Source organism: Medicago sativa, chromosome 5, assembly GCF_051527215.1.
Source record: "Medicago sativa cultivar Bolivia chromosome 5, Bolivia_mono, whole genome shotgun sequence".
NCBI lineage: Eukaryota > Viridiplantae > Streptophyta > Magnoliopsida > Fabales > Fabaceae > Medicago > Medicago sativa.
This window is the reverse complement of record NC_140753.1, coordinates 4,853,242-4,880,372: the sequence shown is the minus strand read 5'-3', so window position 1 is coordinate 4,880,372 and position 27,131 is coordinate 4,853,242. Positions and strand designations below refer to the sequence as shown.

The 27,131-nt window shown below is 33.5% G+C and overlaps 2 protein-coding genes, 1 long non-coding RNA gene and 2 other non-coding genes across 11 annotated transcripts; 3 read left to right on the top strand and 2 right to left on the bottom strand.

The window, feature by feature from the left end:
- Positions 1-1,210: 1,210 nt before the first annotated feature.
- Positions 1,211-1,317, top strand: LOC146919373 (small nucleolar RNA R71). Its single transcript, XR_015013022.1, has one exon. It is a non-coding gene; the product is annotated as a small nucleolar RNA R71 (small nucleolar RNA).
- Positions 1,318-6,525: 5,208 nt separating this feature from the next.
- LOC146919372 (SNARE-interacting protein KEULE-like) lies at positions 6,526-15,556 on the top strand. Of its 4 annotated transcripts, none has more exons than XM_085712730.1 (20): positions 6,526-6,692; positions 6,847-6,905; positions 7,679-7,760; positions 7,965-8,043; positions 8,581-8,631; positions 8,721-8,817; positions 8,930-8,962; positions 9,712-9,837; positions 9,947-10,138; positions 10,232-10,315; positions 10,404-10,502; positions 10,572-10,648; positions 11,481-11,577; positions 12,548-12,673; positions 12,842-12,937; positions 13,068-13,286; positions 13,557-13,741; positions 14,870-14,960; positions 15,052-15,141; positions 15,243-15,556. In XM_085712730.1, exons 1-20 carry the CDS (start codon positions 6,614-6,616, stop codon positions 15,294-15,296), a joined length of 2,016 nt encoding a protein of 671 aa, XP_085568856.1. In that variant the 5' UTR covers positions 6,526-6,613; the 3' UTR covers positions 15,297-15,556. The 4 variants fall into 4 exon arrangements, with proteins under 4 accessions (XP_085568856.1, XP_085568858.1, XP_085568857.1 ...); XM_085712732.1 differs by having other exon boundaries at positions 7,679-7,776; XM_085712731.1 differs by lacking the exon at positions 8,581-8,631.
- A 580-nt stretch (positions 15,557-16,136) lies between these two features.
- PHR1 (photolyase 1) lies at positions 16,137-19,641 on the bottom strand. The gene is made up of 9 exons (XM_085712735.1): positions 19,294-19,641; positions 18,498-18,841; positions 18,055-18,295; positions 17,790-17,947; positions 17,680-17,716; positions 17,503-17,561; positions 17,234-17,315; positions 17,049-17,120; positions 16,137-16,723 (listed from the first exon to the last, which is right to left on the bottom strand). The coding sequence occupies exons 1-9, from the start codon at positions 19,609-19,611 to the stop codon at positions 16,535-16,537; spliced, it is 1,500 nt and encodes a 499-aa protein (XP_085568861.1). The 5' UTR covers positions 19,612-19,641; the 3' UTR covers positions 16,137-16,534.
- A 1,627-nt stretch (positions 19,642-21,268) lies between these two features.
- TRNAK-CUU (transfer RNA lysine (anticodon CUU)) lies at positions 21,269-21,341 on the bottom strand. The gene has a single exon. It is a non-coding gene; the product is annotated as a tRNA-Lys (tRNA).
- Positions 21,342-22,009: 668 nt separating this feature from the next.
- LOC146919369 (uncharacterized) lies at positions 22,010-26,405 on the top strand. Of its 4 annotated transcripts, none has more exons than XR_015011483.1 (10): positions 22,010-22,069; positions 22,273-22,360; positions 22,471-22,497; positions 22,696-22,776; positions 22,996-23,125; positions 23,258-23,376; positions 23,685-23,739; positions 23,840-23,984; positions 25,255-25,369; positions 25,674-26,405. It is a non-coding gene; the product is annotated as an uncharacterized LOC146919369 (long non-coding RNA). The 4 variants fall into 4 exon arrangements; XR_015011482.1 differs by having other exon boundaries at positions 22,010-22,164; XR_015011485.1 differs by lacking the exons at positions 22,010-22,069; positions 22,273-22,360; positions 22,471-22,497; positions 22,696-22,776 and having other exon boundaries at positions 22,987-23,125; positions 25,570-26,405.
- Positions 26,406-27,131: the final 726 nt, after the last annotated feature.

Below are 27,131 nucleotides of genomic sequence, written 5' to 3'. Positions count from 1 at the left end.
AAGTGCTATGTTCTCATCATCCTTAGGCTTCCTTCGTTTAGTCAACAAGTCTTTCATGAACTTAGCATACAACGGCATTTGATCAAGAGCTTCACCGAAAGGAATATTCACCTGAAGTTGTGAGAAAAGTTGCATGAACTTCTTGAATTGGCCTTCATCCTTTTCTTTCTTCTTTGAAAGGTGAGGGTATGGAAGCTTCACATATGATGGAATAACTTGTGGTTTGTCTCCATCTTTCAAAATTTGACTCTTCGACTTCCTCAAGATTGAATCTTCATCAATTAACTTCTCACTTTTTTCTCCCTCTATTTTTTTCTTCCTTTCGTTTTCAACTACTCCATGATCATTTTCTTTTTCAACTACACCCTCATCATTTTTTTCAACTACATCATTCTCCTCCACCTCAACTACTTCATCAACCTTCTTTGGAGCTTTTGGAACTAAAGGTGTCAAAACCTTTTTGCTCCTCAGTTCAATAGCATTACAAGACTCATTCTTAGGGTTATCTTTAGTGTTACCTGAGAATCCGCCTTTGTTTTGTTCAGCCAACTGCTTAGCTAATTGCCCCAGTTGAGTTTCAAGCATCTTCCTAGAAGCTTCATTGTTCTTTCTTTCAGCTTCTTGACTCTTCTTCATCTCTTCAAAGTTGCCTTGAGTCATCTTCATGAAGTTCATCATAGTTTCCTCAAGAGCAGATGGCTTCCTTTGTTGTTGTTGAGGAGGAGTTAGCATCTGAGAGTTCAAAGCATTGTTGTTTGAGTAGCTTAGATTTGGATGCTTATTAATGCCTGAATTGTAGTATTGATTCTGCCTTTGATATCCTCCCATGAAGTTAGCTTCTTCACTTGATCCTTCCGGAACACATTCACCGTTTGGATGTTCTTCACCACATAAGTCACATTTGATTGCAGCCACTTGTTGTTGCTTATGAGCCAAAGTGAAGCCTTGAAACTCCTTAGTTAGAGCTTCGATTTGTTTGTTCATAGCTGCTTGGTTAGCAAGGATAGCAGTTTGTTCACTCACCCCAAACACTCCTCTTTCTTTCTTTTTAGCTTGATCACGATACTCATTGCCAGCCATGTTTTCAATTAGAGCTTGAACTTCATGATCAGTTTTACTTTTGAGACTACCTCCCGCGGAAGCATCTAAGAACATTCGAGTGTTTGGTGTTACCCCCTCAGTGAAGATTTGGAGGTATTGCTTCTCGGTGAACTCATGATTAGGGCATCTCTTGAGAAGCAAATTGAATCGCTCCCAAGCATCATACAATGATTCACCTTCTCCTTGCTTGAAGTTAGAGATCTCCATCTTCTTGTCCCAATACTTAGACATAGGGAAGTATTTCTCCAAGAACTTCAGCTCTAACTCTTCCCATGTTTGGACAGTCCCGTTTGGAATTGTTAGCAACCAATCTTTTGCTCTTCCCGTCAAGGTGAAAGGAAACAGCCTTAACTTCTTTTGTGCTTCAGTCACGGTGGCTGGTTGCACACAAAACTCACAGGTTTCAGCAAAACGGCTCAAGTGTTCATGAGGACTCATAGCTTCAGTCCCATCGAATTGCTTGTCCCTCAAACCATTGAGGACAGTTGTCTTGATGTCGAACGCTACGGGGTTAGCTGGTTGAAAAGTGTGGGTCAGTTGACCGCGATGAGTGGCTAACCCGTAGTCTCCAAGCTTAGGTCTTGGTGGTACAACTCCTTCTCCTTCCATCGTTGCAGATTTAGGAGAAGAGATTGTTTCAGATTCACTTGAGAGTTGCTCCGGTACTTGTTCTCGAACACCCGGTGGAACGGATTGAGCTAACCTTTGCGATCGGACAGCTTTCCGAAGTGCTCTAGCAGTTCTTTCAATCTCCGGATCGTACTCTAAGTCGTCAGAGCTCTGTTTACCTCGCATAAACAGCAAAATACCTTAGTAGCACTGCACAACGCAAAGTAATCAAGTGAATATGAAAACAGAAAAATAAAAATTAAAAACAGAAAAGTAAATTGCAAAAACCCTAAATTATAACGTAATTGCCTTGTTGAAATAATTCAACAGTCCCCGGCAACGGCGCCAAAAACTTGATAGATCTCTGGCAAGTGCACCAAATACTATCGAAGTAGTAAAAATATCGTTCCCACGAGGACTGTTTTTAACTTCAATTATTCAATTTCGTTATAAAAGTAGGATGTATAAAAGTTTATTTTGTTTTGCCACTAGGCAGTAGATTTGGTTTGATTTTAAGAAATCAAATAAAATAGTAAAGATTTGATTAAGAAAATAGGAGAGAGATGAGATCAGGTCTTCGAATCCTCTATGTTTCCCCTAATTGGTTACTGCACCTATTATTACTAATGATTCTCTAGTTTCACGATAGTTAACAAATTAGCCCTAATCAATCCCTTGAGTTAGGACCCTCTTTTTAAACTACAGCCCCTAATTCCTTAGGTGGTCTAATAATCATCAAAGGTTTAAGCACGTTAACCTAATATCACTAACAAACGATTATCCATTCCTAGACTAACCATGTTTATTAGAACAATTCAATTTAGGTCTAAGTCGAAAGCTATGGTCAGTAGTCATTCGATCTCACAAAATCATGTTTATATTTGATCAGGATATAAAAAGCAGTAAGAACAATTGAATTGAATGAAAACTAGAATATCATTAATAAGTAATAGAGTTTCACAGCAACATATGATCAATTAGGGTTACATAGGTTCATCTCCGACCTAATCTCTAAGAGATTTAGCTACTCATAATTGAGTTTACAAATAGCATAATCAATGAAAGAATTAAAACATACATAAACTGGGTTAGAGATGATGAAATCCTCTCCGCTGCAGCCTTCTGGGTGTTAAAATCGCACTTTCGTTCTCCAAAATCGTAACTCCTGTTCTTCAGATTGAGTGCAGTATTTATAGAAGTCATGGGCCTGACCCATCAAAATCGCGCCGCGCCTTGTTAATTGGCGTGCCGCGATTTCCCTCAAACAGGGAGGATGTAATTTTTCTTCTAAAATCGCAGCACGGCTTGAAATTGGCGTGGCGCGATTTCCTTCGAACAGACTTCAACATTTAAGCTTTTTGCACTCCAGAACAGTAGAAATTGCATAAGAACTCTATCAAAATGTCACAATAAGTCCCTAATATTACGTAATGACAGAATGTCATCATTTTGTATGACTACTAGCCCTAGCTTTTAATCCTGAAATAGTAATTTTGTTTAACTCAACACTAGGAACCTAGAGATAGGAAATTGAGAGTTATGATACATGAATTAACGTTCCAACATCGCTTCCACGGTTATTCAATCAAGTTAAGAGATTAATAGGGTTATAACTTAGGAAAGGGTTTTGAGTTAAGAGATTGATCAAAACCACTTAGTTAATTTATCGTAAAAACTGAGTAGTAATTGAGAGTAGAGAGACGTGGACTTTTCATATAAAGCAATAGCGGATTCACCGGCTTAACCATTCATCTCAATATAATTTTCTCTCGCACTTTGTCTAATTTACTAAGTCTGATAAAACCAAACTTTTCTGCCTAGGGCAACCAAATACAAACTCTACACATCCTAAAGTATAACGCGCTTGCTAAAATTGAACTTAACACAGTCCTTGTGGATCGCTATTTATTACTACTTCGATAGTTTTTGGTACACTTGCCAGATTTCTATCAGGAAGCTTATTCTTCGCGCCAAGAGCATGTTGCATTGATCTACTCCATGCAAGATAATTGGAGCCATTGAACTTTGGAGAAATCACCACAGAATGAGGACCTTCGCTAGGATAAACATAGAAATGAGATTCAGTATCTTGACTCGATTGTTGAGAACGAACCATGGTGAAGCACTCAGAAATGGAGAAAAACAGAGGATTGAAGAATAACGAAGAAAACAATTGACACAAATGGTGAACCAAGAAAGAAGAATCTCAACAAGAAATTGAGATCAAGAAGCAAGAATAATCGGTGAAACAAAGAAGAATCACGCGAAAAATGATGAGAAATCAGAGAAAGAAGAAGCTTGAGCTTCAAGCTTCCATGGCAGAAACAGTTAGAAAAGAAAAACGGATCGTAACAAACTTCTCTCTCTTGAGAGAGTCTCGTGATACCATATTATGAATAGAGAAAATAGTAATTGTTATTAATGAATGATAGAGATTACAAGCATATATATACATAAAAAGAAGTTAAAGTGCAAATTGGAGAAAGTTTCTAACAAGTTCAATTGTTCTATCCAGTGGTTGATCGAAAACTTCAAGGGTCCGTTTGATGATCAGGATAGGAGAGAGGCAAGATATGATATAAAGCTGGATAGAGATAGGATATGATAAAGACATGATAAGCAATTAAGCATTAATCATATCATGTGTTTGATGCGCACATGATAACAAACAGGATATCATTGTAATTAAATGAAAAAATTGCTCTAATAATTAATTAAATATTGTAAAAATGGCATGTTATTAATTATAATAGAAAATACATGCTATGATTATTTTTTTTTAAATGACAATATTTTAAAAATGGAAGAATATCAAGGTAATAAATAAGGGATGATCTTCTAATCCCATCAGGATAATTTCTAACCCAGCTTATACTCAGGATAGAAATTACAAAGGAAGTCAGGATAGGATAGGAAAATGGTTTATTTTATCCTATCCCTTTGGTGCATCAAACATGAGATTTAAGCAGGATATGATTAATGTATCATATCATGTCTCCCTATCCTAACCATCAAACGGACCCCAAGAGTTCAGTAATATCATTTTCAAAAAATGACAAATAGTAGAGAATAATTGTGATGTATATTTATGCTTCCAAAATTTCTGGCTCTGCCACTGGATTGACATCACCAACAAACCAAAACACCGACAATTCGAATAACTATGTTCCATGATTCATTCATCGGGTTGATCTCAGATATGTTATCAAATTATGGTGCCATTATGATTTTTTTTATTTTTAATATTGATAACATTATGTAGAAGAGAAATAGACAAATGAAAAGATTGAATAACGATGGAGTTTTTATAGGCTAATAGCAAAATTAAAGTATTGTTTGAAGCAATAAAAAAATTTAAATTATGATGTAAAACAACAAAATAATGCTATCTGATTGGCCCAATAATATTAAAAGGACACATGTTAAATAAACATTGGATTAATTAATTCAAAAAAAAAAAAAAACATTGGATTAATAATCATCATTTACGTATGAAAGAAAATTGTCTAATTTGATTTCATATATTTTTAGGATCATGTTAACTTGTGCCCTTAGGGCACAAGTTAAGAAACTTAAAATGAAAATTAAAAATAAATTTTATATTGAAAGTATAACTTTTACAACTTTTAAGACATTGAATACACAAATTTCAAGAAAAACCTTCTACATTTGCTTTCTTAACTTATGCCCTAAGGGCACAAGTTAACATTTCCCATATTTTTATCTCATTTAAATGATAAATTAATTTGATTGCGTTACAAAAATCATTTCCAATTACATCACTGAATTCAATTCTCGTTGCGTTTCTTTTTCTCTTTGTTTTTACCGTACACACTTATTGGCATTTAATATTCACTTTATGGTTATTCATTATTCATTTAATGACTGTTTAATGAAACATTATGCAATAACATGATTGATTATAGTAGTTATAAAAAAAAACATGATTTTTTTGAGTAATAAAAAAATTTAAAAAAACATGATTGATTATAGTTGAAAAACAATTTTGGTTACATAAAGTGAAAAATTAATAAAAAATAATTTTAAAAAATATAGTAAAATAGAGATGAAATCATAAAAAAAATTTAAAAAATCATAAAAAATTGAGTTCAAATTTTGTTTTGTTACGTAGCCCAAATAAAAAAAATCATAAAAAAAAACAAAATTAATATGTTGAAATTGAGTAGTAAAATTGAGTTGAAATCACATAATAAATTTGAGTTGAAATTTTGTTTTTGTTACGTAGCCCAACTCAACTACCTAATAATTTTTTGGGTACAAAATTGAACTTTGTTAGTAGCATGAACCAAAAACACCACCATTAAATACAAACCTATGCAGTATAATTTTTTTTAAAAAGGAATAGACTTCCATGTCGAAAGTAAAGATTCGGTTAAAAACAAAGAACATATAAACACCAAAAGAAAAATTTTAAAAAGAATATGAATAAGAAAATAAAAACAAAAGAAATCACAATAAAAAGTAACATACGAATCAGAAATGTTAAACAAACAATAAAAAAAATAAAAAATTATAAATAAACAAATAAAGGAAAAGAGAATGAGTTGAAAGCAATGATTTTTTCTTGGAGGATGATGTAGATTAAAATAATGAAAAACAAATTATCTATATATAGGAAAAAAAAATCACGACATGATCAATTTTAATTGGCTCGTGAAAAATAAATGCATCATGATCCATTTTAATTGGCTAATATAAATGATTTAATATCCATTTTTATTGGTTGATATAAAAGCATTAAATGAAAAGAAGAATGTGAAATTATAAAATAATAAAATTAAACTTGGAAGAAACAATTTGGTTTTGTTGAATTGAATTGAATCAAAAAAGTGATCAAATCAAAGAGGAAGCGTGAGAAGAGAGAGAGAGAGAGAGGAGCATCATGTCTATGTCGGATTCTGATTCCTCCTCCTCTTACGGTGGCGCCAATTACCAAAATTTCAAGCAAATTACACGCGACCGTAAGCACTCGGAATTCTTCTTAATTCAATTTATATGCTTATAGCTTTAATCTCTCTTGTAATAACTTAGTATTTTTCAATGTTTTCTCAGTTATACTTTCTGATCAAGTAAGTTCATGTAATTTATGTATGATGATGATGATATTGTTTTCAGGATTATTACACGAAATGCTAAGGTCAACAAAAACAGGGGATTCCAAATCAACTTGGAAGGTATGTGAATGTGATGCTATCTGTTAAATGCATTTTTAGTGTAAAAGTTATTTTTCTAGTTTTCATTTCAAGTGTTGGCAAGTTGTCATTGCCTCATTGGTTGTATGTGTAAAAAATATTTACATCGACAGTGTATAGTTTTTCATATCAAATAATTATTCAGCTTTACTTTGGATATCTAGAATTAGGAGTTACCTGTTTGTTTCACATTTAGTTTGTAGTTTATATAATTTAACTCACGTGTCTTAATTGCTTGTTTTATTCATTGCATCATCTAAATATTTTTTCCTCTAGATATATGTACTGGTTTATGCACACTAAATGCTGGTAGGTATGTTTTTCAAAAGATTGAATAAAGAGCTACGCTATTCCTTATGATGAGCAAGCAAACCAAAACCGAATAATGCGAACTGGGCTATGTGCAATTGGTTTGTAAATAAAATATTTAATATTTAAAGATGGAAAAATATAAACTTTGACTTGTATGGAATTACGCCATAATTATGCCACTAAGTGGGGTCCGCTACATGTTGATCCATGTTGCCGACCCCACTTAGTGGGATAAGGCTTGATCTACAACATTTCTCTAGAATAAAATTGTTGCTAGATATGCATGCATGTTTGTGGACAGCCAGCCAGAGTAGCCGAAACATACTTTACATATGAGTGAACTGTTGAAGGTGAATTTAAGAAACAAAAAAGTATAACATAAACGTTCAATTTATTGATCAGTACTGCAATCTTATGCTGCTTCATCGTTTGCTTGCCTGTAGGTACTAATAATGGACAAACTTACTATAAAGATAATGTCTAACTCATGCAAGATGGCTGATATCACCGACGAAGGTGTTTCATGTAAGGATCACAAAATGTAAATGACCAGTTTTAGTGACTGTCAATGTATTGTATCAGTTAATTAACACATCTATTATTAAGGTTATTTAAATTGAAGTTTCTGATGCTCTCGTAACATCAAAATGGGGGGCATCCTCATTTATTGGGCATCCTTTTTTAGTTCTATTTCCTTTATGGTTTGATATTTTGGTGCTTTTTTCGTAGTGGTTGAAGACATATACAAACGAAGGCAACCATTACCAACAATGGATGCTATATATTTCATACAACCAACCAGAGAGAAGTAACACATCTGATTTTCTTTTCTGTTCCTATTGTTCGGCACTTTTCTGTTAAGTATGCGAGTAATGTCTCAATGATCATGCCGTTTACAAAACATTTTGGAATGTATAATTCCCTGTATCTTAGTTGCCAATAAATGTATGAAGTAATTTTTAAGTTTTGAATATCAAAGGGTATAATTTGTTCCAACTTTATCCGTAATTCTCTTTGACTTTCTGCTGTTTAGTTTTCCTTTTATTTTTCACCTTATGTTTACTTCCAAATATGACATGAGATTTGTATTACTTTTTAATTTTATCATTTTTGTTTTGAATTCTCCTTTCTATTCTCTACAAATAACATGATAATGAATTACATGGTCACTAAATATCTCTCTTCTAATTATTCATTTTCAATGTAAATTTCTGAATGATAATTATACCATAACCTTTTGGCTGTAAAATATTTTCATTTAGCTTTGCTGTAGAATCTAGTTACTAAGTTGTCGAGTTTTTTATTTCATCCCTATTTAGTTGTTTTCTCATCATTTTGTTTGCAGTATAATTATGTTTTTATCAGACATGGCTGGAAGGGCTCCCTTATACAGGAAGTATGTGACGACCATTATAGTATCTTATGTGTGTCATTCATCCTGGCTTCAACTTATTTATTTTCAAGTTTTTTTTTCTCTTCTTGTAGGGCATTTGTTTTCCTTAGCTCACCTATTTCCAGAGAATTAGTTTTGGACATTAGAAAAGGTCTGAGGGTGTCGTCTCGATTAGGTGCATTAAGAGAGGTGAAGATATTTTATTAATTAGAAACAAAATTGTGCTTAAAATCCATACTTTTAATGCAACAGTTTCATTGCCTATTGTGATTTTCCCCCTTATTTGGATGATACCATGCAGATGAATTTGGAGTATTTTGCCATGGATTGCCAGGTATATGGTTGTATCCTTTTCTTCCGTCATATTACCTTCGTTCATTATGACTATAATTAATTTTATTCCTTTTTGGTTCTTAATAAATTTCAAAACTTGTGAAAAGTGATGAATCATGATTTCTTCTATTTAAATTAATCATAATCTACTAACTGCTAAAGAATACCTTCTCCATATACAAAAGAAGGCTTAAATTCACTAATAAAGAGCACAACTTAACCATACCTAATTGCATATTTTTGAGTCGGGTGAGTTAGAAGCTTTGATGTGGGATATACATTGAAGCACTTTTTAAGAAGTGAACAGCCAGAAAGCATGTTATTGTTGATTAGAAAGTCCATCAATGCAAATTCGCAATTTTGATTATTCATGTGCGGCGGAAGAATCGGGAATTTAATATTAGCGGGCCAATAACCAAAGATATAAAGTGAAAGGCTCGCTAGGGGACAAATAGCCTAAGCCACAGACTTATTATACGTCTGTACCACACACAATAACTAAAATATTAAAAAATAGGTAGAATAATACGAAGTTTGGGGTGGCCATGTCATACCTGTGGTCATGCGTATCTTATTAGGAACTCAAACTTCATGATATCTGCTTGTTGAGATTCTTCCCTTGAAAGATACTAAATATGTATCAATTTATAATTGATGTAATTAGAAATTCTTTGTTAGTAACTAATCCTGCCATGGTCTCATTAGTTTGTACCTTCAGCTTGAGGTGTGTTTTTGGTCATATAAATGCAGGGTTTCATCACAAATAATGAGAGAGCATTAGAGGATCTATTTGGGAATGAAGAGAATAATCGTAAAGGTGTTGCATGTTTGAATGCAATGGCAACGCGAATTGCTACAGTTTTTGCTTCATTAAGAGTATGTGGATAGTGCTTCTGTGACGAATACTAAAATATTGTAGTAAATTCTTTATTCTTTTATTATTTTTAAAATTGAGAAGTTTTCTGAAGCATGTAATATGTTTTAGGAATTTCCTTCCATCCGCTTTCGTGCTGCCAAGTCCCTAGACGCAAACACAATGACTACATTCCGTGATCTTGTTCCTACAAAGCTTGCTGCTGGAGTCTGGGACTGTCTTACAAAATATAAAAAAACCATACCTAATTTTCCTCAGACTGAGACCTGCGAGTTGCTCATTATTGACAGAACTATTGATCAGGTTTCCTTGGAAAATTTGTTGGTTATTTACTTGTAATATATTTTATCAGACTGTAATGTTGCTTACAATGAAGATATTATTCTGATTTTTTAGATTGCTCCTGTAATACATGAGTGGACATACGATGCCATGTGTCATGATTTGCTGAATATGGAGGGAAATAAATATGTTCACGAAGTAACTTCAACAGTTTTCCTTTCTCTCTCTGAGTTTTTGGGTCCAGTCTCTTGCATATAAACCTGAATCTAGTGTTTGTTTTTTTAAGGTTCCTGGCAAGGCCGGAGGTCTACCTGAGAGAAAAGAAGTTCTTTTGGAGGATCATGATCCTGTATGGCTCGAGCTTCGCCATGCTCATATTGCTGATGTAGGTCCTGCTTTTACTATCCTATACTTAAGCCATGTGAATACCTTTTGATATTGATGACAATGTCAGGCTAGTGAACGGCTGCATGCGAAGATGACTAGCTTCATTTCAAAGAACAAAGCTGCACAAATTCAGCATGGTTCAAGGTGAGTAGTAGTAATCTTATGGGGATTTCAATTGATGGTGAACAAACTGATGTAACTGTTTAGTCATTATTAGAAATTATATGCTTTACTAATTTTTTTTATTTATTTAAAATGGTATAGTTTGACGAACCCTATGATTTGACCTAAATTCATTCCCCGCTGTGGGTAAAAGTTGACGCTTTGCCACCATGTGGTGTATTCGGTGATCTGTTAATCGCCCCGAGTGTTTCCAGCCATTTTTCTGTGACTAGTTATCTGTGAGAAGACTTTGAATATATTTAGTGATGGGCTAAGGGAACAAATCGTAGATGGCGAAGTATTGATATTTGTTCCATTGGACAATTTGAATCCTGTTCTGTTAGAATATAATAAAATATCTTATAATATCTTCAATATTATCTTAGTATCGTAGTTTATTTCTTAAAATTAGTTTATAATCTTAGAGTGTTTTAGATTATCTCTTAGGATTAGTTTTTATATTACTTATTATTACTATGATTATTTATTTGTTTCCTGATTTCTCTATTTATTTAAGATCAAGTCTATGTATCCTATAATTACAAATTAGTGTTTAGTCTTTTGTATCAAGTTACTATGTACTTACTATCAAGTTATTATCAATAATATCCAAGCTCTTATTCTTAGCTCATGTTTTTAAAACCCATAATAATTTCAACATATTCAAACTATATATGTTGTGAATATTTGGCCTTTTCATAATTTAAGGAAGCTTCGATTTGTAGTTTGATGGAAATATTTATGTATTTATTTATCTAGTTATCTAGATCATAATAAGCTTCACTTAAACTATCAATTTGTATTGTATTTACAGAAGTAGCAGTGAAATGTCAACAAGGGACTTACAGAAGATGGTTCAAGCACTTCCACAATACAGCGAACAAATTGACAAACTCTCCCTCCATGTAGAGGTTAGTTTTGTCGCAATGCTATCCTGATACAACTAATTTTATCTTCTTAAAATGATAACACGATATGGTCTGCATAAATACGTGTACTATCTTACTGTAATATGGTAATGCCACTTCTTTTATTGCCTCTGGGCAATTTCCCTTCTTACCATCCTGCTTTTTAATAAAACTGAACTTGTAGATGTTATCTGTTATCCCACTTAATATCATTGCTTCCATCACAATTCTCGCTGAAGGATGACTGAATTAATAAATTTCTGCGCCTGAGTGTTTTATATATTTAAGAATGTTAGATGGCATTTGGTAGACAGTTTAGAATAAGTAAAATAGAACATGTGGGTTTTGTTCATGTTTTGGTGTATTTTTAATATTTAATGTAGAACAGAAGAAACAAAACACGATGCAATAAAACTGGTACATTTTGGGTTTTTGGTTTCATCTACAAATGTGGAATAATGTAGAGCAAAATAAATCCAGGAGAATGAAATAAAACAGACTGTTCTGTTCCATTTTCTCCGCATGTCAAGTGCTACCTTATTTCTTTTTCACAATTAAGATTAGAGTATAATCAAGGGATATAAGGTTGGTTTGGTGGATGAGGTGTGGGGAAGTTAAGGAGTGGAGTGATAAGGAGGTTGAGGGTTCTATCACACCTACAACATAACACTAACATTTGTCATTTAAAAAAAAGAGTATAATTGGATGTTGTGAATTTAATAACTTTAAATTAATTTGTAAGTCCCTACAATTTAAAAAAGTGTAAATGGGTCCCATGGTTTAAAAAGAAAAACTGAAATTCAACGGAGTCCCTAAATTCACTATTGTTTTGTTTGATCCTAATAGCTTACAAGACTCCGTTGAAAATTCTTTGCAACTATAGGGGGACTCATATTGTAGTTTCAAACGACTGAATCCTATTTTAAAATCTTAAGTTATACAAGCTTTATAAATGATGGTCTTCTTGATCCAGCTTGCAGGAAAAATTAACAGTATCATTAGGGAGTCAGGACTGCGGGAACTGGGCCAGGTGGAGCAAGATCTTGTTTTTGGAGATGCAACAATGAAAGATGTGATCAAATTTTTGACTATGAAAGAAGTAAGATATTCTTAATATGGGAAAGGAAACAGCGTTCTTTAACACCTAATCAATGTACATGTTAAAATGAGAAAACTTTTTAGTGAACACACAATTTGCAAAATCAGACATGCTAGCTTTGCACTGATCCATATATTAAATTTCATACATGTGCCCGCTTTTACGCAGGACACAACCCATGAAAATAAACTGCGCTTGTTAATGATTCTTGCGGCTGTTTATCCTGAGAAATTTGACGGAGAAAAGGGTCAGAATTTGATGAAGGTGTGATTTCTGTCTTGCTGGGTGCAGACTTAATTTTCCCTTTCTGTTCATTTTGAAGAATAATATCTTTCTATTATTCCCATCACCTGTAATGATGTTATCCAATTTTTACGTTTCAAGTACTTTTCAGGTAGCACGGTTAACAGATGAGGATATGACTATTGTGAATAACTTGAGAATGCTTGGGGGACAACCAGATACCAAAAAACGTTTGACTGGTGCTTTCGGTCTTAAGTTTGATATCCAGAAGGTAAAGGTAATTTCTAGTAAAAAGAAGCGTGCTGCAAGGATAGAACGTCCTGGGGAAGAAGAAAAATGGCAACTATCACGCTTTTATCCCATAATAGAGGTACAGGTTATGTTAATTAATACTTGATATGATTTTCCCACACAAAATATGTATCCACTTAGGAAATTTCACCAAGACGATGGCTTTATTTAGCATAAAGATTCAACAACTATGATTCTCTTTGAAAATATGTTATCAGGCAAATAAAGGCCAACCCCGTTTTTCCATATGATGAATAATTTCAAGTTTTTAATAAGAATATATTTATGATTGCTTATTTAGCCTCAAAAGTTATATAGCCGCATATGTGACGAGTGGATGAATATTCAGGAACTCATTGAAAAACTCACGAGAAATCAACTGTCTAAGGAGGATTATCCATGTTTGAATGATCCAAGTGCAACTTTCCACAGCTCACCTTTTGCTGGCACTTTACATCAAAATCCTCATTCAATGAGATCAAGACGTACACCAAGTTGGGCAAAACCGCGAGGCTCTGATGATGGGTATTCAAGGTAATATTTTCTGTAATCCTTAGTAGTAATCAGTAATCTAACAAAACTTTTGCATTGATATTTTATTTGTTAGATCATTCTTGTTATCAATTGTTTCAATGGTTTAGTGGCTGGACATGCGTTCCACTATTTAGAAACGTGTGCTTCATTGTCTGGGGTTCAATTCCCAGAAGTTTATTCCATGAAAGATCTAGAGATTAATGAATGGGAGAAAGACATGGTTTTTGATAGAACACTATGGCGTCGTTTGATTCATGTAGCCGACCCCACTTAGTGGCATAAAGCTTGGTTGTTGTTTGTTTGATCAATCTTGTATTTTACTGTCCTGTCAAACTCTTGGAAGATTTCCTAGTTACTGATTAGATTATTCCATGGAGCAAAAAAAAAAAATCAGTAATCTAACAATTGCTTCTGATGGGATCGGTTTTTTCTTTCACTATACTTGCTTGCTTAATATTTCCCTTCATTTATGAGTAGAGTAGACTTGCACTGTTGCACACGTTTGTTATTATATAGATCACTTCCCACGACCAAGCGACGGCCTTGTTTTAGACCAAAATAAAGTATCTTTAGTGGTTAATATTCTCTTAGAGCAAAAGTTAATCTGAAAGGAAGATGCTAATTAACTAGAAAGTAATTTCAAGGGTAGGAATTTTCTTCGTATTAAATAGGCTCCTCATCTTGTCCAAAAGTTGTCAAAAAGTGGTTGTCAAAATATCATTTCTCTTTCTAGTTAGCTATCTTTTTCTGTTCTATTAAGCTTGGCTAATGAGATGCAGTTCAAAATTCAAGTAAGATTAAAAATCTATAAAAATTTAATTGAAGTTAGAATGGCTCTATCTTTGAACTTATTTTGGATGTAGATATACCTTGAGTCAGACCCTGATATTTTGTAGTGAACTGTATCATCTATTTGTTTGAGAGTTCAAAGCATGTGATGAGATTTGTTATCATGATGTCACTTTGTTAACATTATTTCCGCATGTAACTCTATTGATATCTACTTGATGAGATATGATTGAATGCATGTTATTTTTTAAGGTTTTTTTAACTTCATCTTTGAACTCTATGTTTGAATACTCTCCCTTAGTTGCAAACAAATTTTTATATTTTCTTGTCGGCACGCAGTGATTCGGTGCTTAGGCATGCTTCTAGTGATTTCAAGAAGATGGGCCAACGACTATTTGTATTCATTGTCGGTGGCGCAACCCGATCAGAGGTTTGAATAATTTTTCCAATAAATTGGGATTTGTGAATTCTGTCTTCTCGTTTTCTTATCATTTGGTCTTATATGATGCTTTAATCTTCAGCTAAGGGCTTGCCACAAGCTTACTAGAAGGCTGAATAGGGAAATTATTCTAGGTTCATCGAGTCTTGATGATCCTGCACAATTCATCACGGTATTGAATTTTCTACCTTTTTCTGTGCCGAATGTGTGCCGTAATTTGGAATAGCCGTTTTGACAAAACCATAATTGCGTGCTATTTTTCTTGTTTTGCAGAAATTGAAGATGCTAACAACACATGAACTTACATTAGATGATATCCAGATATGATGTACAATAGTCGAAGATGAGCTTCTGCTTACGTGTAAAATATTTGTTGTAATTATATAGATAAATCATCCCATTGCTGCAGTTAATTTGGATATTCAACTCCTTGTGGCTGGTTCCACCCAGTCACTTGATGACATATTCTGCATGAACTAGGAAATCTTCATTGATTACTAACCAGAATAATTTATTTAGTTTTCCATGAATTAACATACACGCTTGGATCCGAAAATTGAAATAGTGAAGCTAATACTTTGTTGCTATGCCTTTTACCAAAATATATGCTCTACATATACTACAGGAAAAAGAAACTGAGACTACTGTTGAGTGAAATGCTTCTCAACACAAATTGGTTGAATGGAATACAAGGCTGGAACGCATGTTAAACTGTTGATAAATTGCTCTAAAAAATACCAGGAAATTAAGACATTTACATTGTATCGCCGCAGATTATTCAATTGATTTTTACATATTTTGATTTGAAGAAAGACTGCATAAAACATTGTACCAATTTAAAACATGTATCGATTAAGTATTGGAGTATACTTCAAATTGATTATTTTGCCATGCCCCTTAACTTCTACAATCTCACAGCAAAATGAGGAACCGAAAATTGTACTGAAAAGAATATTGCAAGAGACCACTATCCCAAACGACGGTGCATTTACCATTAGTTCCATAAAAAAAGTGTCTTAAAGAATAACTACCCGCAAAAGCTTTACTTATTTGCCCTTTCTAAACAACGTCCTTCGAACACTCAACTTCGCCACTCCCAACAATAAAAAAAAAAGTCCTTAGAACATTGGCTTCGCCACTCACAACAAAAAAAAACTTGCAATCATATTGTAAAAAATCATTTCATAATAGTTTGATTGTTTCTGTCTTAAAAATAAACAAACACTCAACAGTTGAGTATCCTCTTTTTAATGTCAATGAGACCAACTCTTTCGAGTTGGAGTACTACAACTCAGTTTCGTCCTTGAACTGCAAGGTGTGCAACTGATGCAAAACATTGTACTCAACATAGACCTATTCCTACTTCAAGTATCATCAGCCAAACAATGGCAAATTACCAGGCTACTATACCTAAACAAAAAAGATTAGTGCAATGATGCTAGTCATTGTACTCCACAATCCACATAAACCTATTCCTACTTCAAATATCATCAGCCAGACAATGGCAAATTACCAGGCTATTATGCCTAAACAAAAAAGATGTCTAGAAAACAAGTACATGTTCTTCAATCCTCAGGATTACAACAGCGGAGTACTTTCTCCTTTTCAGATAGCAAATTTTCCGCTTTTCTCTTCCTGAGCTCACCAACTATTTTATTAACATATGCAATGTATCTGTCAACATCAAATTTTCTTTTGCACCCTTCATAATTCATGTATCGAATTTTCCCAAAAATGGGACGCTCTCGCCACCCCTGAAATGAATAGAAACACAAATACCAAAAACTCAGAAATCTTGAAGAAAATTTACACTTCTAGTTCTACTTGATTTTTATACAATCTCCTGCAACACCAAATTTTACAATTCATTAGGTTCTAATGAAATTAGAAGGAAAACACAAATCAGTTCCACATAAAATGGAACTACCACAGCCTAGCTAGAGGCACCAAAAGCACTTCACACAAAAAACTATACTTCATTCTTCCTCAACATTCATTTTTTTATACATCCAACAGGAGTCAGAAATTCCTCAACATTCAAATTAAACTGTGTAGCAAACAAGAACAAAGCAGGCGAACCTGATCATGTACCCCACATATAGACCACATGCAGCCATTATAACCACTTGGATCCCTCCCATCCATTTCATACTGCAGTCAGGTGAAATTGTAGTCGTTTATAAAAAATCCTTCATCTCATGAAAACAAACTGCATCTGTAATTAGATTGCTTCTCTACAATGTTGACTAATGGTTAGTATATACCTTATCATTTAAATATATACATATCTCAAGTGCTTCTTCAGGTCCTCTTGTCCATTCAAGTATCTTCTTTGCCCAATACATTCTGTACAAGAAAACTTCTACTTAAGAAAACATATTTATAAGATGCAACCAATAGAGAAAGAGATTATATGAAGACCAAGTAAACTGTTTTGATGAATACTTATTATCGCATAATGACATGACGATGTAATAAACTTACGATTAGAATGGCCAAAAAAAAGGAGGCAATAACTTATGAAGTTACTTACCGCATAAAACCGTGCATTTTCCCATAGTGAACCATCTCCAATTGAGAAGCATTCCAAAGCTGATATTTGCCCCAAAAAAAAATGAAAGGCATTAATATAGGGGATTAATAAATTGAGCTCGAGCGCCATGTAGTTTTAATATGAGAAATTATTATTATCCATGAAAGATTAGCTTACAGGATCAGCAGTTTGTGCCTTCTCCAACTGCTCCCTTCTGTAAGAATAAAAAAAATCACATCAGTTTACAAGTAAACCTTAGAGCTAGAAAACAAAATAATGTGACTCACGTGTAAACATGTGGTCGCTTATCAGAGGCGTGGTCGAGTAAGGTCTTACGAGCCCACTCCCATGCTCCTTGTAATGAATCGTAATGAGGCTGATAGAAGCAAAAGTTATCAGCAAGTTCTCTCCGAACAATCAACTCCTCCAAGAAAGTATCTACAGCCTTTACACCAATATTGAAGAACAGAAAAAGTTAAGTCCAAGATAAGATCTCACCGTTTTCTTAGGAAAAACAAAATAAAACGGCATAAACAGCATAGTAAAACAAACCTGAGGATATGAAGCTCGTAGCTTACGAGCTTCTAAAGCACATCTTTGAGCAGATATCTGTCCAAAATGCAAATAGGGAGATAAACCAGAAAGTGCAGTTGGTTTACAAGGGTTATTGCGATCTGTGGAATAATTTCTCAACCTTTTAGTCAAGAATCCATTTTTACTTCCCATCAACACTTCCATTGCAGCAATTTCTCCAGGCTCACACCAATCCACTTCAGGAACCTCAGCTCCACTCCTAATTTAGGAAAGAAAAAAATGCAATAACAATGACATCAACATATAAAACCATGTGAATCTTCGCACTGACACTGACATTAGACACGGCTGACAATAAGACGGTTGTAATAATTTAAGAAATATTAGTGATTGAAGGCAACCATATCTGTCAGTGCTACATAAGACATGATTAAGCACATAATAAAAATCAAGTCTCAAACCTTAACACTTGAGCAATGATATCATCCCAGTCTATGACATGGTCCTCAGTGATGACCCATTTCGCAGTTGGTGGTTCGACATCAGGAAAATCAACAAGATAATCAGAAAGCTTTTTGTTTATCTTTCCCCTTATTGTTCTAGCACTATACTCCAACTTCTCAGAAGCAACCCAAAGAGGCACAACATTGTGAGCATCAACTTCATGAACAGTAACCAAATCACTAACCCTCTCACAAATCTCAGATTTGCATTTCTTCACTTCTCTTAAAGGTGACATATCTGTCACCAAAAGTGAAGCTCCACATTCTCTAACAAACTTCGATACAGTTTCCTCCGCCTCACCCTATAATATAAAAAAAAAATCAATTAAAGTTTAAAGAAAACGAGTAAATCACCAATTAGCCCTGTGAAATTGTCCGGCTCGAGCAATTACCCCCATAACAAATACGCAAATATAACCCTAGTTATGAATGATGTCAGGCAACTTGGCGTGTCTGCTAACTTGTAAAGACTAGTTTGACAGTAAGTCATAACCAAGTCACTTTATGTCATGTTTTTTGTCTCTTCGCAAATTTCAAGAGTAAATGAGAGACTAAGTGGCAAATATCATCTTAAAGTCACACTCAGTTGCAAGGTCCCTCGTATCCAGCATAACAATATCGACATTTTTGTAGTAAACAAACACAAAACAACTTATGCTTTATTCATCAAAATCACATTTTTATAATCTATATGAAACTGACCTATAATTGAAATTTGAATTTTGAAGAAAAAAAGAGTAAAATAAAGATATACCCGAACTAAGAAAAAGGGTATATGAAGAGAATGCTGAAGTTGGTGACACAATTGGCGCAAACCCTTAAGCATAAACCCTAAATGACGCGCCTTTGCACCAAGAAAATTATCAAACAGATTAAAAACAACGGCAACAGGAACTTTGGCTTTGTTAGCTTGATGAACAGCGTGAATGAGAGCCCAATTATCTTTCAACCGTTGATCTCTGAACATCCAGTACACGACGGGACCCGTTTTTCCAGAACCTTCTTTCAAGGTCCGAATGCGACCAGGGTTCACCGACGGCGAAATTGGCGGCGGCGACGGTGTGGTAGCCATGATCGGAGATTTTTGTTGCGTGGCGTAGGTAGCTGATGTACGCCTTTTGGAGGGAATTTCAACCGTTTTGATGTTTAGGTGTGTGGTTTTGAACCAATATACGTACATCCATTCGTTGTTTGACACGTGTTTAAGATATTATTTTATATTTTTTTCATTATATTGTATCCGAAGCTTAGAATAAAGGGCAAATCCCTAATCTTATACAACATCACTATCATGTTAATAGCATACAATGACAAAATATCTATAAATATGATAAAGTTAAAGTCACTGGAACACCAATGATTTCAGATTAACGCTCAAATCATTGATTGAATAGCCGTCTTGAAATATGAACCAATTGAATAGCGCAACATGACGAGAAATCAAAATAACGTCGCACAAGACAATGAACAACACAACGTTGTATTCAGACGACAGAATCATTAAGAAAAAACTTAGATCTATGTGAAAATCACTTATTTAAATTGAAACATAGAAAAAAGGACGTAGAGAAGTGATTTCGAGACAAAAATTAACTCAAAACCATCTCAATGAAGAAAAGAAAGAGATAAGCTAGAGATAGAAAACTAAGGCGGATGTGTCATTCTAGTCTAAATATATTATAATTATACATTAAAAATTAATATAGTCCTTTTGTTTTTTAATCCTTCGTCCTTCTGGTTTTTAGGGTAAATGGACTCTTATACTCCGTTTAATTGCGAGAGGTCAATAAAGTTTGATAAAAAAATTGTTCAAACTAAGAATCAAACTCAATTTTTTTTGAACAATTTGTACTTTAAAGGAGTTTATTAATCGCGTGATCTCATTTGTTTGATTTTGTTATACCTCATTTGGTCTTATATTTAAGCAGAAAATTATTTTTTCTTATTGTTCCAATACGTCACTGATGTATCAAGTCCATATTATAAATCAAATACATCTGTTATTCAATAAACAGTAGGAAAAAAAATATTTGCATACATACGAGGTCGGAGGGACATAATTATTTTCTTAAGATGGCACAACTAATATGATACGGAAAAGTTACTTCGAAAGCTTGATGGGTAAGAGATTAAGGGCCTTTTTTTTGTGTAAGAGATTAAGGGTTCGTTTGAATTGACTTATTTATTAGCTTATGCAAATAAATAAGTTTTTACGTATTATTTATAAGTTTGTCATGAATCATGATAGTTTATGAAAAAAAAAATAGTTTTTAAAAATACAATTTTCGTTAATCAAAACTTATGATCATAAAAGTTTATTTATTATTCATGAATTAATATAAAAGTTTACTTATTTGCATAAGTTATTTTCATAAACTCAAAAATAAATCAATTCAAACGGAACATATACTCTTCGGCTACTACAAATGTAACAAGTTAACAAAAAAATTGACTGCTGTAACAAGTTATGTTTTAATATATCTATTAAAAATAATTGAGTTTTTAATTTTAATCAACAAGAGAAAATTTCATGTCAAAAAACAAAAAAAAATATTAAAGATTTTAATTTGTTGGTTTTTTTTTTTTTGAATGGGTCAACGAATAATGCATGAAATAACCAAAAAAAGAATAATGCATGAAAAAAACCGTCCAACGTTGTTTGGTCAATACAAAAAAAAAAAAAAAAAAAAGTAGCACCAAAAAGGTCAAAAATTAATAAAAAAAATAAACGCCCACCGTGGGGCTCGAACCCACGACCACAAGGTTAAGAGCCTTGCGCTCTACCAACTGAGCTAGACGGGCTGTTGAAAGATTTTGACGCATAATATTATAAAACTTAATTCTGAAACTTCAATGTAAGAAGAAGTCAGCTTCACGTAATCCTTCTCAAACTGATCCCATTCTATATAGGTTACATAAATAAAATAAGTGAATTATATTCTTACATAAAGAAAGATTCCAGATGTACGAGTAGTATACCTCTTTAAGGGAATATCTATTCTATATATAAAAGTTGTCCCAAGCCAATTTTGAAGCCCTAATTTTTCCTAAACCCTAATGACTAAAATTCCTGTTTTAACCCTAACCTAAATCTTAATTACGAAACCTAATTTAAACCTAAACCTAACAATTTTTCCTCTCTTTCTCTCACGCGTTTCTTCTTCTTCCTCTTAACATCGTCACCACCGCCAACCCTCTCCCCCCATTCCTTATGCAATCACGTATTACCGCACGGTCAGTTCTCTCCCTCTCTCCTTCTCTCTGCGACACTGCTGCTGTGACCATGGCCTTTTCGATTTCTTTTTCTTTCTGCTTCAATCATTTAAGCGAGTTACTCGCTTGCACGCATCAATTTGTTGAACGCACAAATTGAAGGATCCAAGACGGCGACCGAAGGGTGATTGTTTACGTTATGAATTTGTTCTGTTGAAGTTCGATTTGATTCTGATGATTTTTGTTTTGTGATTTTTAGGTCTGAATTCAGAGAGAGGTTTAGGATAGAGAATCCAAGCAACAGATCCGTTGTTGTGGTGAGTTTTGTGAAGCGATATAGTTTTACCGTGAATTTGAATTAGGTTGGGAAAGCTGATGGAAAGAAATGGAATGGATATAAAGGTTGAATTAGGTTAGGATGTTGTGATAATTTCACCTCTGTTCCACTGAAGAAAGTTAATATAAATCTTAATCCGTGTTTTGATTTTAAATCATTTTTGTGATTTATGTGTATTTTAAGATCCGGGTCATTTTGAAGATGTGATGCAACATGTATTTGTTTATGGTATATTAAGAGGATGTAGTTGGTTCTGGAATACAGAAAGGAGGTAACAAAATCCTAAATTTTGTTGCACTTTTTCCATTCAAATTTGTATGTCTATTGTTTTGATTTAATTGTTGTGTCGTTCATGTTGTCTATTCATTCCATTGTTCAAAGAACTAGCTACAATCATAAGCAAAAAAGGTACGAAAATTGTATTTTTTGGTTGTTTCATTGGTATCACTTCAATATCTTTTTATAAATATTATTTCATCTCACCAACTTCGCAATTTGATAGAAGTGATTTAACGTGGTTTCAATTTTACTATTTCCTTCTCACACAATTTATGCTAGCATATTTTTTTTCTTCTGTTTCTTTAGGAGCTGTAACTTCTCTTATAGTTAGTGTGACTAGGTTTGAGTTCATATGTTGAAGATGATGATGGAGAGTGAGGCTTTGATGAGAAGGTGATGCTTTTACAGGTTTCTTTCCCCTTCAGGTTTTTCACTTATAGTTCTTTCCTTTTTGTGTCCTGCTTTTTGAAACATTGTATTTGCATCAGGCTTGCCTTGATTTAAAGCTATATATGTTTTGTTGTTCTCCACTTCTTTGTGTGTGTCGCTGATATTTGTTGTAGTATCTTGCTTGACAATATGTAATTACCTCTTAATTATTTAACATATGATTTTGGTTTTTGAAAGGAACATATGAATCTGCTATTATTTTTCATTCTGTGTTGCTAATCATTTGGCAAGAACATATGAAGTGTGTTACATATTTTTGCAAGTGGGCATACTTATGGAATCACGTTGTAGCTTACTTTATATCAAGGTACTTTGCTATGTTCTTCTCTATTGACTTCAACTAAGGCACGAGTATTTTCTCATTTCTCTATAGTTTTTTTTTTTTTGAGGAATCATTTCTATAAAGGTGTTTGCTCATTATCTGTATCATTTTATGAAGGCAGAGTGACGTATGAGAACGATCAGAATCTTAAGGCGACTAAGCTTGGTTTGTGGCTTCTAGGGACAAAGGAAAATGAGGAAGAAACAACATTATCTATTAGAGTCTGCTCTACATGTGTAATGTCTTCCTTTTTCATATTATTTCAAGTTGCAAGTAATTTAAATTGAGTTTTAAGGTAGTTTTCTTTGACTGCTATAAGGAGCTTATTTCATAAGGTTATACTTAGATGTGTATATTTTTTTATCCAAGCTTATTTTGGGTTTCTGTGGTGACTTTATCAAAATCACGGTGCGCCACCGTGATTTAGAAAAAATTATAAGGTGCAGCTTTTACAATAACCATTATTCTATCCTTTGTGTGCATTTAAAAAATTAACTAATGATTTGCCTAAAGTTTCTAATTTGTTTTACTGGTCTGATTACAGTCCCTCTCTCTGATAATTTTCTACAACTATCGAAGATTTGGTTGAATCAGCTGAGGTTAATTATTTTGTTCATGATTTTCGCAAGATTACTCTTCATTCTACTGTTTTATGCCAAAATTAATTTATTTTGTGTGTGTAACAATGTTGCTTCATAGATGCTTCAGTTCAGTGTTGGCAAGAACCTGTGAGTTTAAGACTGGTATAGGATGGTCTATCAGGCATACAGTAAATGTGCATCGAGAATTATTACTATTATTATGAAGATTTTTTGTGAAAAATGACAAGGTCTGCAATTCTGAGGCAAGTTAAATAATCTCTAATTTTAACTTAAAAGTGTATTGTCGATAAGTTTATACTTTTTTTTTTCTACAATCAATGATTTAGGATACTACTGAAGGATGTTTTCTTTTTAAGCTTGAATCTCATGGATTTGATATTCGCTCTAGAGTAAACCATGTGAATCTGTGGATGCCTATTTTATCTTTCGATGAACAGCAGCGACATCCAATTTGAGTTTTCTATATCAACTCATATTTTGTATGTTTAAAAAAGATAGATATTCACCCAAATAAATAATGAAAATCCATTTCATCTTAATTTTATATATGATAGTAATTGCTATCATGATTCTCAATCTTTTTGTATGATGGACAACCAATTAAGTTAACAATCCTTAATCAACACATGGTTGACATTTACTTGCCGTGCATCGAAAAAAATTATGGTAAGCTAGAAGTTTGATCATGTCAATGTGTATGGTTGTTGAATATATGGTATGGTAGACTATTATCCATTTTTACCCTCAGTTGCAGGGGTAATAGTTGCTGAATAAATTATGGTTGTTGAACTTTGGTCTGTTAGTAAAATGAGTATGTGGTAAAATAGCTATCAATGAATGTGGTCAGAGATTACGCGCTTTCTGAATGGCAGTTTATCAGAGTTTAAAAAATATACATGAAAAGGACATTGAAAAAAGTTTAGTTTCATTAGTTTATACCAGATGTTATGAACAAAAACTCTTCAAAACAAATTCATGGAAACCCTTCAATCACATTAAGTCCTTATCTGTTGTATCATTAAATTTAATGATTGGATGAGTGAGGGTCATTCATGTTCTGATGTGAATGATGCAGAAAGGATACATGAGGATGCGCAAATCATGTATATTGTAGGTGCCATAGTGTCATGGTTAAACCAGATGTCCATAAAAATGGCTGATATACCTGAGCCTTTTTTTTTGGAAATTAGGTTAAGGTTTTACCATCTACAAGCAAGCTCTTATATAGCAAGGTTATCAATCTGAGTGTGTTTATAAGGATGCCTGTCAATTAAATCCATTCATTATGATTTCAATTGGATGTGAGCTATAGGCTATCAGAAGGATATTTGCACAATTTGTTAAAATGACACAATGGACTTGCTTGCACGTTTTACCACATATTATGTAATTAGTGCACTCTATTCTATGTTGTCATAGTTTTTTATTTATTTAAGCAATCACGATTTCTCTTGCACAGGTTTATGTTATCAATGAGATAAGTACTCATCATTTCTCTAAATACATGTGAAGGTGTTGGCATGGTTTGATTTCCCTTGAAGGGCGGCTGCATTCCCCCATACATAAGCCACTACCATTTTGGATAACCATGATTATCACTTCCTGTGATTGTTTTGTAAAACTTCAGGTAAAGTTCATAAATCTTTAGTCTTAAAACTTTTATGTCAACTATAGTGTTTTTATATAAAATTCATCATATATTGATTTCAACCTCTGAAGTATCATGAACTCGATTCGAGATGTGACTATTTTTAGTAGCGAAATTGAGTAGTTGTGATGTGATGAAGTGTAGTATTGATCAAGTGATGTTGATGGAGTTTTGTGCAGAAATGAAGAAATTAATAGGGAATACTTCTATGATATGGCTGAGTTCAAGCAAAGGGGTCGACTTCATCTGAAATTATTGTTATTTTTATGAAATTGCATTGCAGGTTTGTGAAGATGAACCTTTATCAATTATATTAAAGGTGCAAGCACAAATGAAGATAGTTTTTTTGGTACCTGTGTTGAAGCTAGGCTCCCATAAAGGATAAGTATACAAGACTCTCAAAGTGGGTTGGAAAAGTGGGCAAATGTTTAAGTCTTCCATATAATTAGTGTACATAATGAAATTTTCTATTATGTTGCTTTGATAGTGGATTGTACTAAAAATGAGGGGTGAACATCATGATGTGCTCTTACTTATTGCATGTAGGTGGGCAGTGGCTCTGTTGCTGTCATGACAGTGCAGCACCTGTTTCACCTGTTTTTTTTCTGGTTCGGCACCTGTTTCTGCTGCTGTTTTTTGACTGATCTCTCTGCTTCAGGTGCTTGGGGGGTTCCGGTTTTTAGTGTTGCGATTTCCGCAGGTTGTGGCATAGTTATGGGTCTGAATTCCGGTGGTTATTATTGGATTTCAGTGTCATATCTTACGCTATTTAGCTTCGTTTCGTTAGTGGGGCTGTTATGAATATAGTTTTGGTTGTTTGGGTGGATGTTACGCATATATGCGGCCTCTTTGTTTTTATTTTCCACCGTCTCTTAGCGTCTTGCGAGTGTTTTGGTTATCCATAATATTTTGCTGATTCAAAAAAAACTTATTGCCACTTAAGATCCTTTTCACATTGATATTTTTTTGGCTATACTTAGTGTTTGATTATATTAGTGCACATTTGAAGCTTCAATTTTTTTTAGTTTTTTTTTATACTTAGTAATATCTTTTGTAATTTTTTTGTTGATCCTTATTCCCTTAAAGTAAAGCATTTTTTCACTGATGTTAACAGTATGAATGCATGATTCAATGATATTGAAATCACTATAAAAAAATATGATATTGAAACCATTGTCCATTTGAAAAAGCTATTGAATGAATGATTATTTATTATTTTTTGCTAATATAAATGAATGATTAAATGACATAGCAAATCATTTATGTGATTGCTACTATTTTTAAGGGTCTTTCTAACAATTGCTTCAATGATCCATAAAATGAAAAATTGGGTTAAAAATAATTGTGTATTTTGTCAAGTAATAATTATACCATCTTTTCTTCCAAAAAATTACACCACTTTTCTTTCTATTTATTTTTGTAACAAAAAAAAAATTAGAAGCAACTATACATTTTACACATGTTTTACAAACATTTCATGTGTGCATCACAAAGACCTGTGCATCAATCGTGATCTTTCAAGTTTCAAAGACGACAGTTTCTTTTAGTTGTCTCATTTTTCGTGACAATTAACGAGAGCCAAGGGCAATTACTGTGACATGTTGGATTATATTTCTCAACGCCAGTATTTTCACATTGACAATTATATGTTGTTGTCTCGAGAGTTACATCCAGAGGAGGGCGATAACCAATGAAGATGGTGAAGATATTGATGTGACGTCTAATGTTGTGTACGAAAAAG

Excerpts from the sequence above, each read along its gene's own strand:
- LOC146919372 (XM_085712730.1), top strand. The coding sequence starts at position 6,614 with ATGTCTATGTCGGATTCTGATTCCTCCTCCTCTTACGGTGGCGCCAAT. Across the intron at positions 9,838-9,946 it reads CAGTTTTTGCTTCATTAAGA|GAATTTCCTTCCATCCGCTT; the intron begins GTATGTGGATAG and ends AATATGTTTTAG. Across the intron at positions 14,961-15,051 it reads GTGGCGCAACCCGATCAGAG|CTAAGGGCTTGCCACAAGCT; the intron begins GTTTGAATAATT and ends TTTAATCTTCAG.
- PHR1 (XM_085712735.1), bottom strand. The coding sequence starts at position 19,611 with ATGGCTACCACACCGTCGCCGCCGCCAATTTCGCCGTCGGTGAACCCT. Across the intron at positions 17,948-18,054 it reads TACGAGCTTCATATCCTCAG|GCTGTAGATACTTTCTTGGA; the intron begins GTTTGTTTTACT and ends ATTGGTGTAAAG. Across the intron at positions 17,316-17,502 it reads AAAATGCACGGTTTTATGCG|AATGTATTGGGCAAAGAAGA; the intron begins GTAAGTAACTTC and ends TTTCTTGTACAG.